We start from the raw sequence: 18149 nt of genomic DNA, 5'->3' as shown, positions 1-18149 counted from the left end.
TAAAGAAATAAATACAGTAACTGTTAAGGAAAAAGGAAATTCCTGGGCGTTTGAATCCCCCACCCCTGGGATTTCCAATCCCCTCAATGGGAGGGGGGAGGGTATGGATATTTTCTAGAACTACACAAATGGGGTTTGGACACAGTCAAGTACAACGAGTTACGTGACCCGATAGAGCAAGTTTATACAAGATTCTGTAAATCTATCCTAGGCGTTAGCAGAAGAGCCACAAACAAAGCTTGCAGAGCAGAACTAGGACAATTCCCAGTTATAGTCGAGACAAAAGCAAAAGCGATATCATTTTGGGCGCGCCTTCTGACACTTGACGATTATAGAATAGCAAAGCAAGCATATCTGACGGAACTGGGCAATGGAAACTAACCACTTTTGTTTCAAAACGGTTATGGCTACTGTTGGGAGTACCAAAGCAAGGCTAACTTAGACACTAAATCAATAAAACAATTTTATGAAAAATTCAAACAGAGGTTAGAAGATATCGGAATTCAAGATTGGAGATAAAGCCTTTTCGACGATAATTCCAGATCAATTGGAGGGAACAAACTAGGAACAGAATTCAAATCAGAATATAACTAGAATTCAACTCAGAATATAAACTAGAGGATTATTTAAAGTATCGAATATAGGATATCGTAGGTCACTAACAAAACTAAGAATAAGCGACCCCATTCGACAAATTGAAAAAGGTCGCTACAATAAAAACTATACCAGGATCAACGGTTTGCCCGCGCTGTCAGACTATTGAAAACGAAAAACACTTTCGTGTTAAATGCTCTTTTTAAAAAGAACTGAAAATACTCTTTCCCAACAACTAAACAGACATTTCCCAAACTTTACAGATTTAATAGACCCCCCAAAACACGACAGCATTGTAGCTAAATTATTTACGACTTTTTTTATAATTATACCTATGTACATCTATGTTCAAGGCACATAATAATAATAAAATAATAATAAATCTGTCTCTCTTAATGAAAAAAATACAAAAAAAATTAGGTGGAAAGCAGCTCTAATGATGCTATTTAGGTTTTAACAATAATGACAAACATTTCACGGCGGAGTATGCCCCGGACCCCTATATATACCCCTTGAATATGGACTCGAAATCGACACTGCTCCTGACTTTATGATTTTTAAGCTCCTTTTATGGGCTGTCTGCTTAGTCGCCCCCTCCCCTAACACACATAATAGAGAGCTTAAGCAAGTCAACACGAACGGCATCAAAAACGGCGCGCGCGCTCACGAATGGCTAAAAAACGGCGTTGACGTCCGTGACCGCGCGCGTAGAACGTAAAAATAGGGAAAATGCCGTTCTAGATTTCCTCTCACGGACGTCAACGCCGTTTTTCAGCAATTCGTGAGCGCGCGCGCCGTTTTTGATGCCGTTCGTGTTGACTTGCTTAAGCTCTCTATTAATTCGGCACGCGGGGGGGGGGGGGTGGGGGATCTGCCCTAAGCGTGTCCCGTTTTCTCAATACTTCCTGCTCAGAGGAAGTACACTGTACCCGTATGGGTTTTTCAATCTCTTTTGAGAAATAGTGCTGTGAGCACTATTTAAGGTTTGGAGCACACATTCTGAAAACAGCGACATTCAGGCCATCAGCTCCTTTTTTCTGGGGGAGGGCCTTACATTTTTGTCCGCATTTTTGAGGGAGGGTCACAATTTTTGTGCTTTAAATGGGGGAGGGTCAAAATTTTTGAACCGGAAAAAATTCCAACTTAGCAGCCCCCCCCCCCCCCCCCCCTCCTAGATAAATAATGACCTTTCCCTTAACGGACGGGGATTTTGATTCTATTACCTTCGCATTCAATTTGCTTTTAAATGAATACGCTGGTTTGTGGAAGTTTTCTCTGCAATTTCATTTTACAAAACAGATCTTACTAGTAATGACAGAATGTGTGACAAGCGTCGTGAAGCTTTTCCATTGTTTTATTCATTTCCGTTTCATTTGCGCATGCTCACTGGAGCAAGCTCGAGAGCCAATAAGAATCGTCCTAGGAATTGATTATCCCAGAGCCTTGCACCTTGCCGCTGGCACAAAGGTTCGTGGGTCTATTTTGTGCAAAGGTTTGAAATTGAATAAATTATTTTCTCATTTACATACAGTAATATGTTTACTATATTCGGTTCAAGTATAATCACAGGTAGCCCTTCCCTGCTAGCAGAGGCTTGCTTAAAAACTCGATTCGGAGATATTCCAATCCCTCTCCAATCTTGTACCAGTGTCAGTGATTCCGTACTGTTAAAATCCTGTAGAAAATCGCGCTGAAGCTGAGGTAGTCAAAATAAAGTTGCCAGCCTTGTCCATTAACATACTTAGTACCGACTCAAAATCAGAGAAAAAGTTATATCGCTCTAAACTCTTAAAAGTGAGCTTCTTGGGAAGAAAAAAAACAACAGACGGATCCATTTACATCCCAACTAAGTTTATTTCATGAATAGAGCATGAAGAAGTAACTCATAGATGTTTATTTGCGTGAATTCGTATGTCCTTAGAAATCCTTCACTGACGCAGGTGGGAAGCCTGTGTTTAAGCTCGGCCGAACTGGGAGCGAAGCAAAGTATTATTGTCCCTCCCCACCACGTGGAAAGCCTGAGAGGCTGTCATCGTTGCATTCGATACGAATTTCATACTTTTTCACGGTCTAAAATTCAAAACTATCAGTTTTCGGGTCAAGGTAAGTAATATGTTATCGCTTATTTTAGTTTAATTTATATAACAGATTACTGTGCACCGGTGACAGCCTCGTGGGCTTTCCACCTGGTGGGGAGGGTAATAATAGTGCGCTTCGCTACCCGTCAGCCGAGCGTGGATACTCTATGGCTGCTCACTCGTTATAAAAAATGGCTAGCGGCCAGGCAAAATAGTTTAGCTCGGATGTTTTGCCATATATCGAAGGTAAAAGTACCCTGGCATAGGTCTACGAGATAAAAATATTTCGTTTGTTATATTTTCCTCGCGAATTTCGACGGGATTTGAGTGCTACCGAAAATGACGCCTCCAAACATGTTTTAGCCTGCTTAGCCTGCTTGCAGGCGGTACTCGGTGTTATCATCGCGGAAATCCCTCTCCGTTCGCCCCCAGGAACCACGCGGTCTATAATACAAATGGCGCCCGATTATCGAACGGAGAGGGATTTCCGCGATAATAACACCGAGTACCGCCTGCAAGCAGGCTAACCTTGTTTCTTTCCTTAGTAGTGTGAATAAAGCTGTATATTTCGCGAAAAAACAACCACCAAATCGTTATTATACATACATTTGATAACAACAAGAAACGTTTTAAGTTTTAAGGCAATTTTATTGGCAGCATTTCCCAAAAAATCGCTAATCATTTTACCTCTAAGAACAGTCGATTTCAAGCTACGAACAAGCTTCAAAACCATCGCCTGGGCTACCTGTGGTATAAACGTGTGCCACAAACCGTGCCTCGATTCGACTCAGTGGCCACTCATCTATTAATCCCACTCGAACTGCATATTGAATCAATTAAATAACTGGTGCGTGTCAGAGTCGGGCTTACTTCTAGTGAAAGCGTACGTCGAGCTACCCTCGCTGCGAAGCTCGGAGCCTATTGTACCCAGGGTAACGTCGAGCCTATTTCTCAGATGACAATACTTTTAAAAACGAGGTTCCGCTATGAAAGGGATAGCTCCTCCCACCCCCGGGCTCAAGAACAATCAGTTATCAATCAGCCGTCAATGAGAGAACATGTCAGGACAATTGCTCTTAGCGCTAAGTTCAAATTTCATATTCTAAACCAAAATGAATATCATTCCTAGAGTTGTCCATCTAAAATTTTTTTTATTAATCGTAAAATAATGCTATACCAAGCTGTGTGCGCTCTAAAATAAGAGCATTTTCATCACAGCGCGAGAATAATGTATGCAGGTACGCTAGATTATGGATAGCACAAAATTTAAAATTTTGCACCGAAAACGTGAGTGGACAGCAAATAATAAGTTTAACAATCTCTTAACACAACTGTTTTGTTACCTGCGCAAAAATAGTTTTATTCAAGCCGACTGAGGCTCAGAGATAAGCAATTTTACAGAAGGCTTATAATTTGTGACTGCTAGCGTTGCAGTGTTCTAATTATAATTGCAAATTCGAGCCCGCGAGGTGGAGGAGCTTTCCCTTTTATAGCGGAACCTCGTGTTTAAAGTTATCAAGTTCGTACTTTCGTGAAGCTTGCACGTAAGTGTTCATTTCCAGTGTCTGTTATGAAATTTCATTATTGTCCCAGAACAAAAGAACACGGGAATATGCACCGTGCGAAGGCCTCAGTCGAGCGTGCGTTTTAAAAATAATGAATGTTATTATTATTATCATTAATCAATTTAATGTCAAATACTGACCAAATATACGTAGGATTTTATACGTACATATAAAATCATTGTTATATAAATGCACCCCTATAAATCGCATTTAATAATCTTATGGTTCAAGTTCAAAATACAACGTGTGCCGCCGCCAGACATTGATTCGCTTCATCGGTGACTTTAACTAGAATCTACTGGTCACACTACAGGGAGCCCAATAAACTTAACGCGTTGTTTATTTAGCGTGTGCTTTGAACACATGCTACCCTGTGTACCAGAGCCTCTGTTATTGTATACCTGTTGAATTTGCTAGTTACCAGGCCATGCGCAGCAGGGCTAAGCTTGTAGTCAACGGAACACGAATAAAACAAGGTGTAAGAAGCGGGATTTTGCACATCAAAAAGGCCTCCCAGCAAGCCAGGAGGGCAGAGATAGGTGTTCAATTCATATGCAACGGGCATTTATTTGCATCTGAATAGTGATTTTGGCAATCATTTTGGCACATTTGCCGACTACATATAGACGCCATCCTGGACTTTACATATCGCATTGGATCTTCTCAACATGGCAAAGTCGCTTCCAACGACCCAACCCCTCGAAATGCAGGGAGATATGGCCACCAACTGGGAAATATTCAAAGACAGCTGGGAAAACTATATTATAGCGACGGAATTAAACAAGAAATTGGATGCAATCGTGGTAGCGACTCTCTTGACTGTCATGGGCAAAGATTGCTACAGAATTTACAAGAATTTGCCCCTCACCGATCATGAACGAAAGTCCCCCACATCTATTCTGGAAAAATTGATGAGGAATTCCAGTCCAAGAGGAACATTATATATGAGAGGTACTTGTACTCGCATTACCACATGCAAGTACATTACTCTTGAGAATGAAATGTTAAGGGACCGGATTGTATTTGGGGTTAACAACAGTGACACTCGAGAACGCCTTCTCGGGAAGAACTAGACCTAGACAAAGCAATAAAAATTTGTCGCACAAGTGAGATGGCAGTTAGACAGCTTCACAGCCAACTGATACCGTCCACTATACGAAGCAAAACAAGTCCAAATCAAAGCCGAGGCAGATCACAGAATGCCTGTGGTGTAGAAGTACTGTGGTGACAGCCATGCCGCTGGAAAATGCAAAGCATTCGGACAGGTCTGCAGTAAATGCAGCAAGAAGAATCACTTCGCTAGAGTTTGCATGTCCACTGGTCAAGATCATTTGGCGAGCCAGCCTCAACAGAAGCCAGACAAGCAGACTAGAAATGGTAAACAAGGCGTACACCAACTAGAAGAGAGCTCATGCAGTGACGATGATGATGAATTCTCCAGCAATGGCAGCCTGTATACCATTCAGTCAAACCAAAAGAAAAAGCAGTTTTTTGCACAAGTGTTAGCTGTGACACAAGATGAGACGGCCAGGCAGTCAATCAAATTTCAGCTTGATACCGGAGCAACATGCAGCACACTATCCCTTAACGACTACAATAAGCTGACCAAGAAGCAACCCGAGCAGTCCAAAACTGATCTGCGAGCCTACAATCAGTCAACCATCAAACCCATGGGGCAAGTCAAGCTTCACTGCACAGCAAATGGGATCACAAGAAAGGTTCACTGTCAGATAATCAAAGAGGCACCAACGTCATTACTCTCAGGCAGAGTCTGCGAAGCACTTAAGCTCCTTGAATTCAGTGAAGAATGTCTCCACCAAATCGAGCCAGGTCCAAAAGAACCCCTGACAAAACAGCATGTCTTACATGACTACAAGGATGTCTTCAGTGGACTTGGAAGGCTGCCGGGTACATACCACGTAGAAACAGATCCAACTGTGAAACCCAAGCAGAACAATCCCAGGCGCGTCCCTATCCCAGTACAGGATAAATAGAAGAAGAAGATTTAGGATCTTGAGGAAATGGCAGTAATCGCTAAAGTAACTACTCCAACGCCATGGATAAGCAGCATGGTGGTAGTCGGACAACCAAACAAGCTACGAGTATGACTAGACCCATCGGAGTTGAACAAGACCATAATCAGAAACACTATCCAACTCCAACTATTGACGAAGTGTCACCCAAACTGACCAATACCAAGGTATTCCCAGTAGTCGATGCAAAAGATGGATTTCTGCAAGATGTCTTGGACGAGCCATCAAGCTACCTCACAACATTCTGTACACCTTATGGACGTCACAGGTGGTTGCGAATGCCATTCGGGATCAAGTCCGCCCCAGAAGAGTTCCAGCGCAGAATCAATAAATGTATTGAAGGCCTTCCAAACATCGCAGCAGTCCATGATGACATCATCATCTGTAGAACGGGTGACACAGAAGAAGAAGCAATGGCATGTCATGATGCAGCTCTCAAAGACCTACTGGATAGATGCAGAGAACACAAACTGAAGCTCAACCCAAAGAAGCTCAAGATCAAGTTGGAAAGGGTGACCTACATAGGACATGTCCTCAGCGCAGACGGAATCTCTGCTGATCTAGAAAAAGTGAAAGCCATCTGTGAGATGCCGCAGCCTGTTGATATTGCAGGCGTCCAGCGCCTCATTAGTGTTGTCACTTGTCAAAATTGCTTCCTCAGCTAAGCACGGTTGCAGAACCTCTCCGAAGTCTGACTGACAAGGATGCAGTGTTTGACTGGCTGCCACAGCACCAGAAAGCCTTTGAGAAGATTAAGATGATGATCACCAAAGCACCGGTATTACACTATTATGATGTCAACAAAGAGGTAACCATTGAAAGTGACAGCTCCAACGTAGGCTTGGGGGCAGTCATTACACAAGAGGGACACCCCATTGCATATACGGTTCTGTTTTAAAATTCGGCTCCAGTTCCCCAGATGTTTTGGTGTTTTCCAGCAACACCTTGTCCCCTGGTACTATAGGACTGCTTACCGCATGACGCTTGTCGTCCGCATAACTCTTTTGACTCAACTTGTTCCTCCATTCGAAATCCCTCATACTCTCATCCGAAATTGACTTCTCCCCTCTGAGTTCTGGCAATTTTGTTTTGAGCTCTGTACCGAACATCAAAAATGGTGTGGTCGCTCCCGTGGTCGCTTGCGGAGTAGAACGATATGCTAACAGAAATGTTGGCAGCTCGTTTCTCCAGTTCTTGCCTTCCACCGCTGCTATCTTGAGTGCCTTTAACAGCGTGCGGGTCTGTCGTTCAACTTCGCCATTTGACTGCGGCCAAAGTGGTGGCGATGTCCTGTGCTCGATCCTGCATTCCCGTAGATATCTTGTAAACTCTTCGCTGACGAACTGGGACCCATTATCCGACTTAATCGAGTGAGGGAATCTGAACCTGGCGAAGATTTGGGTTAGGGCATTAACTACCTTGTGTGATGTAGTTGAGTTCATAATAACTACCTCGTAAAAACGACTGTAATAATCAGCTATTGCTAACAAGCTTTCTCCTGTCGGCATTGGCCCCATGAGCTCGATGGCCAGGTCTTGCCACGGTCCGGACGGCGGTTCCGACCTTTTCATTGGTTCTGGGGCAGCAAACTGCCCAACCACTTGACATCCGTGACAAGATTTGCAGACACGCTCGGCGTCACTGTCCATCTTAGGTCACCAAACTTTCGTCCTAAGTCGGCTCTTGGTCTTTACTATGCCCTGGTGTCCCTCGTGTGCTGCCTCCAGGACTCTGCTCCTCAAACTTCCAGGGATAATAATTCTGTCTCCTCGCATAACAAGCTTCCCTACAGTGCACAGTTCATTCTTTATACAAGTGTACGCCGCTAGTTTACACTGAGACCAGTCTCCAGACCTGATGTATTAGTGGACGCTTTGTAGTTCCGGGTCGTTCTCTGACGCGCGCTCAATTTCCTTGGTTGTCAACGCAACCGGTGTTGCCTCCATAGCCACAAATCTAACAGTGTCCTTGGTCTCGCTGCTCTTATCCTTTGGTCTACTCTGATTCAGTCTCGACAAAGCATCTGCAATGTTTTTCTTCCCAGGCCGATAAATCACTTTGTAGTTGTAGATCTGGAGTCGTAACACCCATCTTTTGATCCTTGCTGACGGTTTCGAGGTCTTACCGAAAATACATTCCAATGGCTTGTAGTCTGTCTCCAATTCAAACTCCCGACAATACACGTGAATGTTGAATCCTTCGCATGCCCACACGACAGCAAGCTCCTCGTTCTCTGTCTGAGCATAACGCCTTTCCACATCTGAAAGATTCCTGGAGGCATACGATACAGCTCTCCACTGTTCGTCTTGTAGTTGAAGCAAAACGGCGCCAATCCCTTCCGGTCCCGCATCCGTCACAATTCTCGTCTTGCAATCACTCTTAAAATATGCTAATGCAGTCGCGGTAGTCATCCGTTTCTTTAGCCTGTCAAATGCCTCTTGTTGTTCTGTATCCCAGACAAAAGACTGTTCCTTTCTGAGGATACGCCGCAACGGTTCGGCGATCTGTGAAAAATTTGGAATGAACTTCGCCGAATATTGTACAAGCTGTACAAATGATCTCACTTCAGAAGCATTTTGTGGTGGTCTCGCATTCACTATTGCCGCAATCTTCTCTTCGCTCGGTGTAATTCCTTGCGCACTGAGCTCATGCCCAAAGAATGTCATCTTGGGTAATCTAAATTGACACTTGTCTCCATTTACTGTCAGGCCTTTCTCCTGTAGCCGTGACAGCACTTCATGCAAATTTGCATCGTGTTCGGCTAGATCAGTTCCATAAATAATCAAATCGTCTGCAATGTTCGCCACTCCGTTACAGCCGGTCAAAACATCCGAAATGATTTTCTGATATTTCTCTGGTGCTGATGAAATCCCAAACATTAATCTCCGGTATCGATACAATCCCCAGTGCGTCACGAATGTAGTGATGTCTCTCGAGTCCTCGTCTAGCTCAATTTGATGGAAACCCCACTTCAAGTCGATTTTGCTAAACACAGGCTGTGCGACAGGCGAGACTCCTTCATCGACATGAAGTTTCAACTTGTAATCTTGGAGTTTTCCGACTCCCGAAAATATATCAAATACTGTAATATTGAATATTGATGTAATATTGAATACTGTTCGCGAATATCAGAATCGCTACCTTCTACAACCGCATTCACACTTTCTCTTGTCTCCGGCCCGTCCCTAAGTACTTTTATCTGCTCGGCTGTCTTCTTTCCTAGCAAAGCCTTTCCTTTCCCTCTTATAATCGTGAACTCGTCCCGGCATTTCTTGCCACTCGCCTAGCATATTATCTCTGTCGTGAAAGTTCCTGCGACGTCAATTGGTTTTCTTTGTCCGTAGCAAACAATTTCTTGTTGGAACTCGCGGAGTTGCATTCTACTCGATGGTCCTTCAAGTAAGTCCACGTCGCATAATCAATAAGATTACATGTAGCTCCCGAGTCAATCAGGACTCCCTCTAGGCTTACTCCTCCGATAGTCAGGTTCACTTCGCCAGAGCGAGCGCCGTCATTCTGTCCGACCGCAAACGCATACGACTCGTCTATTTCCGAATCCCCGTTCTCCTCGGCGGCAACCTGATACGCGTTGCCCTTTCTCCGTGTAATCTTGCAACACGCCGAGAAATGGCTTTTTATCCCGCACGAGTTACAGTTCTGAGATTTCGCGGGACAGACTGGGTCTCTCGCAATATGTCCTGTCCGATTGCAATTAAAGCAACGTCCTTGGTTCAGGCCTGATTTCGGTTTATCTTTTTGTGATCACCGCCATTATTCATGTTTTGGTTGAGTGCGTTCACCGCGTGCGAACTCTCTAATAACTTCATTTGTTCTTCTACGGCCTCGTAAGCGCGAGCCACATCTTGTAAATCTTTCAAACTAGCGTTTACTTTCACCAAGAATTTCCGCCTCAGTTTAGATTCTAAACACTTCTCTATTAGTTGATACCGTATTGTTTCGTCTACGTTATTGAAGTCGCACGTGCTCGCTTTTTGTCTCAAACGTGATACAAACTAATCAACTTTCTCGCCTGAGCCTGACTCATTGGCGAAACTGGTGCCTTTCAAATGGCAAATTGACTTTAGGAATGAAATAGTCGTCCAGAAGCTTTACACATTCAGAGAATGCTTTTTCCTCGTCTTCGCCGACCAAAGTAAAATAAACTTCCTGTAGGTCTAGTCCCGCCGTGTGCAGAATTAGCGCTACCTTCTGTTTGTCATTCACTACTCCTTTTGCTGTCAGATAAAGGTTGAATGACCGCTTCCATTTCTTCCATCTGATCGCCAAGTTTGAAGAGTCTTCCCTGGGGTTAAAGCAGGGAATCCCTCTCACATCTATCGGAGTTAGGATCGCCGCCGTCTCACTATTGTCGTCTGGCATGCCGCAAATAATCAGTCTAAAAGTCGCCTCTATCTTCTTCAACAAAGCCGTTCAGCCAAAGAAATAACAGTTTACCTCGTCGCCAATGTAATGTTCTGGGTCGAATGCTTTAAACGACGGCAATATTCGTATATCATCCGCTTTATTATCCTACTCTTATCGCATATATACATAGCACTCCGGCCCCTCTACTCCTACCCATAATCCCTTACATCCGTTATGTAATCCCTTACACGTGACTGGTCACGGTTCCTGACCACAATCCTACACTCGGCGAATCCAAAATCCTTTTCTCGTTTGGGAATAGCGCGTAGTCAATCCCCTAAACCAATCAATGGCTAAACCAATTGACTGCACACAGCAAAGGTGCTGATTGGTCACGCTGGTATGATTGACTAAGCGCTACTCCCAGACGCTTCAGGACAAAATGAGAATCAAAAGCTCATTGATATTGTCTTGTTAAGAAGGTCAAAAAGGGGGGTATAGAACAATAAGAAAACATTAACAAGAATGTAAAAGAATTGATAATATTTGCAGAGGCAAATTGCCAGCTTCGGATTTTATGGTAATTTTTTTTGTCATTCCAGTTATCATCAATATTTAAAAGCGTCCCACTGCTCCGAGTGAACCATCAGTATTAACACTCTCTTTTAGTCTCATCACACATCGACGGTATATACAAGAACATCCAAACGCTATTTTGGCTCTTGTCTGAGTAATGGGCGACTTAAAATCGGTATCAACGTTTCTTTTCAATATTATAAATATAGTGTCTTGTATAAGGGTTAAGGGGTACCCTTCTCCTAATTTGGTTAATGTTTTAGGATCCCGGGATGTCATCTTGTCAATTCAGGATACGTCTTGCAAGTGCTGATGACTGTGAAGCCATACACCACTTTATTAAGGTCAGTATAACCATATTATTATCATCTTTTTGTATAAAAAAGCGCTATTAAACCAAATGATTATATCATATTTCAGGTGCTTTTGGAAATGTTTCATTTTCTTTGTGTGAAACGATATGTCTGCAATTATAAAAAACACATTTTCTACACTAAAACAAATATCATTGGTAGAAAGAAAATTTTGGTTCAGCTAGCTTTGTTTTCGGTGAGTCCTATATAGTATCAATACTTTATGGGAAAAGATTGTTTGGGTAAAAAATAACAGTAACATTTGATAACGATGACTGGGTTTGGATCTGCAATTTAATGATACGGGCCAATACCAAGATGTTATAAGGGAGGAAAGAAAGAAAGGACATCCCTTTAATACAGTAGCCTGAGAAACTATAAACCAAACCTATAGAAACGTGCTTACAATGAGTGCGTGCTTGAATGAGATAATAATTCCTTTAGTTTGTCGACTTATAAAGGCTGTCCTAGCGATTCAACATCTCCCAATTATTTTTACAATACACCAAAAACTGGTATTCGATTCGCCAAATAGTGTCCGGTGGACACAAACAAACGAGAACTCGAAAGAACAAAGTCGCGACACGGATAAGTGAACATAGAAACAAACAGGCAAGAGCTCTTGCTACCAGGGTACCAAATTTTCGTTTTTAATAAGACTTCTTCAGGGCAGACTTGATAATTTCGTCTCAAATAAGACTTCTTAACGGCAGACCTGACTATTTTGTTTTTAATAAGACTTCTTCAGGGTAGAGTCTAATAGCAGTTTGGGTGTATATTCTTCTGGTTTACAAATATGACCAATTGGGCCTTTTGTTTGATTCCATTTTAAGTTATTTTTATTATCTTGTTATAAAGCAATTGTCCGAGGATGTAAAAATGGCACCTGGCTCTCTCCAAACAACCGCACAAGGTACAGTGAATAACCTGATAGATATGCTATGTATATCAATAACGGACCTGTGACAATGTTTAAGAGCCACCAACAATGCAGACAGCTGCATAGGTGTTCTGTTTACGTGTGAAATTCTATCTGAAAATACTTCATTATGCATTCCCATATCGTCCAATAAAGGACAGGGGAAATGTTGCTAACAGTAATTGTTTACACATAGACGGCAGAAGTGCTGCTGAGCAACAGAAAGCTATATCCACCCTCCCCCCCCTCCCTGTCCCCTCCAGCCCCCCCTTCCTCTCCCTCTCCTTATTTGGAATATAAAGGAGCAGTTCCACCCACCTCTAACTGGATTGGCGATAAAATGAATATGTAAGAGCTCTGAGGAGTGAGGGGTGGAGGGTGACGTTTTCCAAAATTTTCTAATTTATTATTGTGATATAGAAAATGGCCGTTTTTAAGAACGAGTTTATTCCCCGAGCTCCCTTTGTCCGACTAAGTTGTAAATCAACTTTTCCAGATCCTAAATGTCTCTAGATTTTTTTTGAGCCCAGTCATTCAGCTCAGCTCAGCTTTGCACGTTTATGCCTACTTGTGTCCAGATCTCAAAAGGGACAAGGGTCACTTTGAGTGTGTGTTTGCTTGTGTCCAGGTCTCAGAAGGGACAAGGATTACTTTGATTGTGTGTTTGCTTGTGTCCAGGTCTCAGAAGGGACAAGGATTACTTTGATTGTGTGTTTGCTTGTGTCCAGGTCTCAGAAGGGACAAGGATTACTTTGAGTGTGTGTTTGCTTGTGTCCAGGTCTCAGAAGGGACAAGGATTACATTGATTGTGTGTTTGCTTGTGTCCAGGTCTCAGAAGGGACAAGGATTACTTTGAGTGTGTGTTTGCTTGTGTCCAGGTCTCAGAAGGGACAAGGATTACTTTGATTGTGTGTTTGCTTGTGTCCAGGTCTCAGAAGGGACAAGGATTACTTTGATTGTGTGTTTGCTTGTGTCCAGGTCTCAGAAGGGACAAGGATTACTTTGAGTGTTTGTTTGCTGAGGCAAGAATACCTGGAACAGCAGCAGATCACCCGGTCACGTGGAAGCCAGTTGGATGTGTTATTTACTTATTTGCCTTCTCCGTCTATTTCGGCCGCCAGCTAAATGTGATTCTTGTTTACACGGATCCGCACTATAGAGGTAAAAAAGTATATTTCAATACATTGAGTACTCGGGTAGCGAACTTCAAGATAACGACTCATGATTTTCATTTTATTTCTCCCCCTTCGTTAACCATATTATATCATTTACTTGATTCTAGGAAAAGGCATCGGCCGAGCACTTATGAAAACAGTTGCTGAGGTGAATGCTAAAAATTTGAGTCTTCTCAGCCATTTACTCAGTTACAATCAATTGCTCTTTGGTAATAAATAGATGTAGTGAGGGAGTGTACTAGAAAAATAGTGATGACTTTTTTTGTAGTAGGAACCGACGTAGAGATGTGTAAATTCTTTTTATCCATAGCGCGCGCTATTCTAGAAAATGCGCGTTTTTGTCAGTTGTAATGTTTTTTGCGTCTCGCGCCACTATTCTGATGTAAATAAGCTTGTAACGATTCACCTTCTTCAGTCTGCCCTGAAGAAGTCTTATTAAAGACGAAAATTTGGCAGAGTCGATTTCCAGTTTTTGGTGTATTGTATTTATTGTTCTGGTACGAGATCGCGACAGTTTGGGCTTTTTGATTCTATTAGAAAACACTCCCAGATATAGACAGCTATAAAAAATAAATCCTGTCTTCTCGTACCCAGACCGCCACGGCCAATGGAATCCGTCAAGTCATGTGGACGACTGCAGAGAGTAACAAATCAGCGATCTCGTTCTACAAGTCATTTGGCGCAACCTCGACTCCGCGTCACCGCTTCACCCTGATGAGCGAGGCGCTCACACTTTTAACGGAAGAACCGGAAGACGCGCGCTTTTGGCGGGAAAATGACCCAATTTGCATAAAGAATACACAGCCCATCAATCATACCTTAAATGGAACTCGCTGTAATGCGCATGTCGAGACAGATAGAAAGAGGAACGACAGAAAAGAAGTACATACGAAACCTGACGAAAATAATAATATTTTGTTCGCAAGAAAATGACATATTAAGATTATTTTGTGAGTGTAAAAATAATGTCTTATTTGTTTTGGGGTGCATGGTGATGTGTTTTATGGTGGGCTTCCTTCTACACGATACCAATCGAATTTTCTACCGATATTCGTACGGTTTCGCGTTCCGTTCACATGGAAACTCCCTAGCTGGATGAAAAAGAGACAGCTAGCTGTAAGTGACGTGTAAACAATGTGCACGATCAAAACGGTTCCGTGTAGACACTATTTTCGGTACGAATTTTTGAGCGGTCCATAACTCGACCAGGATCATGTAAATGGGGACTTGCACGAGAGTGCTTTTAGTCTGTGAATTAACAGGTTGTCATACTAGAAGCAAGGAACTGCTATTTAAAGGTAGTGGGAAGAGTAGTGGCAAGATGATTGATGTCTGCGAATTGTTGGGGGATAGACAGACATATAATTTATTTCCCTTGGGAGACGCATTCCGAGATGCGTGTTATTTTTGAGTGGTATATAAACCACTCCTTCACTCTCTAGCATCACTCCTACCAGTAGTCTTATAGCTCGAGGTTGTCTCGAGATTAATTTTTTCTATTTAAAATTTTATAGACTATTAAATGAAATGAGCAACAAGACAAAATAATGATATTTCCTGTATATTACTATTTATGTCCCAGTGATGAATTTTCCTGCGCGCTCATTGGTCAATACGGGTCACGTGCATATTTTCACAGGACAAATATCAGTCGATAACGTCCAGCCAAAGTGATCTGTCCTGTGAAGATTTTTGTGCAGTCAAAACTCGCTTTTCGTCTGCCCAATAACTCCTCAAACAAGGATTTCAAAACGCTATGAAGGCACAGAAAGATTTTTTTATTTCTTTTACAGAATTATCATCAATATATTTTTTTAGAATTTAACCTGAAACGCGAAATAAAAAGCACAAAAAAACTTCACAACAGCGCGCGCTCGTGGCGTCATTCCCGTGCACGTCAGCGCGCGCAGAAGACATTTCAAAATTGAAAACTTTTGCTTTAATTTCTATTCCAGCTCTCAGCAGAACAATAAGAAAACAGTCTAGGTGTAAATTCATTAGTCGAAATGCAAGTTTCGAGCTTGTTGTTTTTGTTCTAATAAAAAAATTGTTGCATGTTGCGCGCGCAGAAGACACTTTTCGCATTTTCAGTGTAGTCACTGGGATATAAAATAAATAAACCCCTTCTTTGGCTCACTGTGATGTCGGCGGATTATGTCCGCGGATGAGAAATGGTCCTCAAAATTTCACAGTTGCCCTCAAAGCTTCTCTTCTCGGCCAACTGTTTATTTTTCGTACCATTTCTCATCCTTGGACATTATCCGCCGATATCCCAGCCGCCAGAAGGGGTTTATTTACTAAATACCATTACATTATGTGTTACGATATGTAGGATAAATACACATATTAATATATTATGCTATTAATTTATGCGTTACGCTATGTATTTAATAAAGCTTACCGGCAGGTCCCCTTCAACTCGTGTGCGTGGTACATTGGAAATTACATATCAAGAAAAGTTTGCCAAAAATTGTCGTTTTTGCCAAACTCGGTCACTTCCATATAATGAAACTAATATATTCCTTTTTTGGAAAACCTGCATGATTCTTGTCATTTTTAAGGTTGCCGTACCACAGGTGCTTCGTAAACATTATGACTTGTAATCAGAAAAAAAAAAACAGTGACTGTGACCATCTTAGGTCAATGGAGAAAGTATCTGAAAAGAAACTAAGAGTCCTCGGTACCAGTCCCTCACAACGACAACGTTTTCTTCATGTTTCTGTTCGTCTAAGCGCAGCGCAAGAGAACAGAATTACCAGTTCTTTTGTACAAGTTAAACTGATACATTCGTGATAGCCATCTTTACTTTAATCCGATACCACGATCCGATATTGTATAAAAAAACTCTAATTTACCACATATTACACCTGCGCACACAAAACCACCATTCACCATGTGCAAAGATTCAGCAACTACCACTTAGAAACCAGCACAATATTTTGCGCAATCAATAATTTGAAGTGCTTAGTATCTTTTTAAGGAGGAAGAGTAGCTAGACACTAAAGACTAAATTCTTCTCTTTCCTAATTTCAATCCTTTCTTATTAAACTTAAGCGCTTCTTTAACAATACAACTACCAACTAACACACAAATTAGCATCTTATAGACAAACTATTCTATGACAATGCGTAAACTCAATGTGAAATTGATAATAATTTCTATTCTAATTATTGACATTCGCTTGTGGTCTTAAGCCCTTTGAAGGATGTTAAATGAGCTGTTAATTAGACCAACCTATAATAATTGGCTAAGATGGTTAATCAGTCGCTACATAGCACTTGGAGGAGTGTTCTGGACGTTAGAACCTTTTCAACATTTTATGAACCTAGCAAATTTCGTCGACCTTTAAACGATAAGAACTGTGCTAAAGCGATAAGCGTTATTACTTTTTTTAGCGGGACGTACGGTGATATATCATTAAAAAAATCAAAGTTTTATTGATTAATCGTCTCCTTGCATTAAGAGCGGTCTTCTGCATAACGCATCGTAACGTGCGGGAGTCGTGAGTGATACGATGTAACGCAACAATCCCCTGGCCCCAACGCTCCCACAGTGGTACATTGTTGAAGAAATCGTGCAATTTATACTCTTCTCAAGGAAAGTGAAAAAAGTTGTGCATACCCAATTTCTGACTTACACACGAAAGCCTTAGGAAGATGAAACACGTCACAAATTACTCTATAAACCTATAGATTTAAACATCAGTCGTGTACATCAGGCGCGTACACCGCTTGACGGCAAAAAAGTGAGTAATTCCTAATTAAGGAACCCTTCAGATACTATGCATTTTCCACGTGATACCTATGACTGTGCAACCCCCCCCCCCCCCCACGTCTCAGCCTGGGGACGCGCCTGAACATACACCTCTACTCAGCTCGGTTTCAAATACCTCCTTAAATCACTAAATGTTTTTGTAAGAGTTTCCTCAACTCGCAAAAAATCCCTTTCCAGTCTCTCCTGCTGGTGTTTGGCGAAGCCCGTTGTCAGCTCAAAACTGTCACTATTTGACGAGCTCATTTCATCATAAATAGATGGAAGACTTGAAGCTTTTCTCAAATCACCGCCTCCGACACTTAAAAAGTTCCTGTTCTCAGCGCTCGACCATATAGACCTATCTTGCCGCCTGTCTTCTCCATTTGATGAAGTGATGTCACTGAAGCTTGCGCATCTGCGAAGTCCACTTGTTTGTCTACTCGTGGTACTGTCTATGGCATCTACACGTATTGAAGGAAGCTCAGAGCCTATCTCACTTCCGATAGCCATCTGTCGCTCTTTGCTCTCGTGGCTTGGTATTGAAATTTTGCTAAATTTTTTGGTAAGCTTTGGTGATTCGTATGAATCTCTCTTAAGGGGAGTATTATATCCAAGCAAGCCTCTTGTTGGACTTTTGCATTGAAAAGAAGGAACGTAAACAGAGCTGTCTTCAGTCCTCGATGTTTGTCTTATTGGAGTCGTAATCATTAAATTATCATCAAATTTGCTTTCTCTTCC

At 42.1% G+C, this 18149-nt stretch overlaps 2 protein-coding genes across 5 annotated transcripts; one reads left to right on the top strand and one right to left on the bottom strand.

Moving 5' to 3' along the window:
• Nucleotides 1–2600: 2600 nt before the first annotated feature.
• LOC5505854 (thialysine N-epsilon-acetyltransferase) lies at nt 2601–15203 on the top strand. 4 transcript variants are annotated; one of them, XM_048731294.1, is made up of 6 exons: nt 2601–2697; nt 11475–11555; nt 12423–12477; nt 13462–13644; nt 13766–13806; nt 14253–15203. In XM_048731294.1, the coding sequence occupies exons 2-6, from the start codon at nt 11484–11486 to the stop codon at nt 14589–14591; spliced, it is 690 nt and encodes a 229-aa protein (XP_048587251.1). In that variant the 5' UTR covers nt 2601–2697; nt 11475–11483; the 3' UTR covers nt 14592–15203. The 4 variants fall into 4 exon arrangements, with proteins under 4 accessions (XP_048587251.1, XP_048587252.1, XP_048587250.1 ...); XM_048731295.1 differs by lacking the exon at nt 2601–2697 and adding an exon at nt 10630–10737; XM_048731293.1 differs by lacking the exon at nt 2601–2697 and adding an exon at nt 10914–11215.
• LOC125570217 (uncharacterized protein K02A2.6-like) lies at nt 7125–7919 on the bottom strand. Its single transcript, XM_048731532.1, has one exon. The coding sequence runs from the start codon at nt 7917–7919 to the stop codon at nt 7125–7127; it is 795 nt and encodes a 264-aa protein (XP_048587489.1).
• Nucleotides 15204–18149: the final 2946 nt, after the last annotated feature.

This window comes from Nematostella vectensis, chromosome 8 (assembly GCF_932526225.1).
Source record: "Nematostella vectensis chromosome 8, jaNemVect1.1, whole genome shotgun sequence".
Classification (NCBI taxonomy): Eukaryota; Metazoa; Cnidaria; class Anthozoa; order Actiniaria; family Edwardsiidae; genus Nematostella; species Nematostella vectensis.
The sequence above is the reverse complement of the archived record's forward strand: the minus strand, read 5'-3'. Positions and strand labels throughout refer to the sequence as shown.

Bases quoted from the DNA above. Each gene is read 5' to 3' on its own strand.
- LOC125570217 (XM_048731532.1), bottom strand. From the start codon at position 7,919: ATGGACAGTGACGCCGAGCGTGTCTGCAAATCTTGTCACGGATGTCAA.
- LOC5505854 (XM_048731292.1), top strand. The intron at 11,556-12,422 runs GTCAGTATAACC...CTTGTTATAAAG, and splicing joins CCATACACCACTTTATTAAG to CAATTGTCCGAGGATGTAAA. The intron at 13,645-13,765 runs GTAAAAAAGTAT...ACTTGATTCTAG, and splicing joins CACGGATCCGCACTATAGAG to GAAAAGGCATCGGCCGAGCA.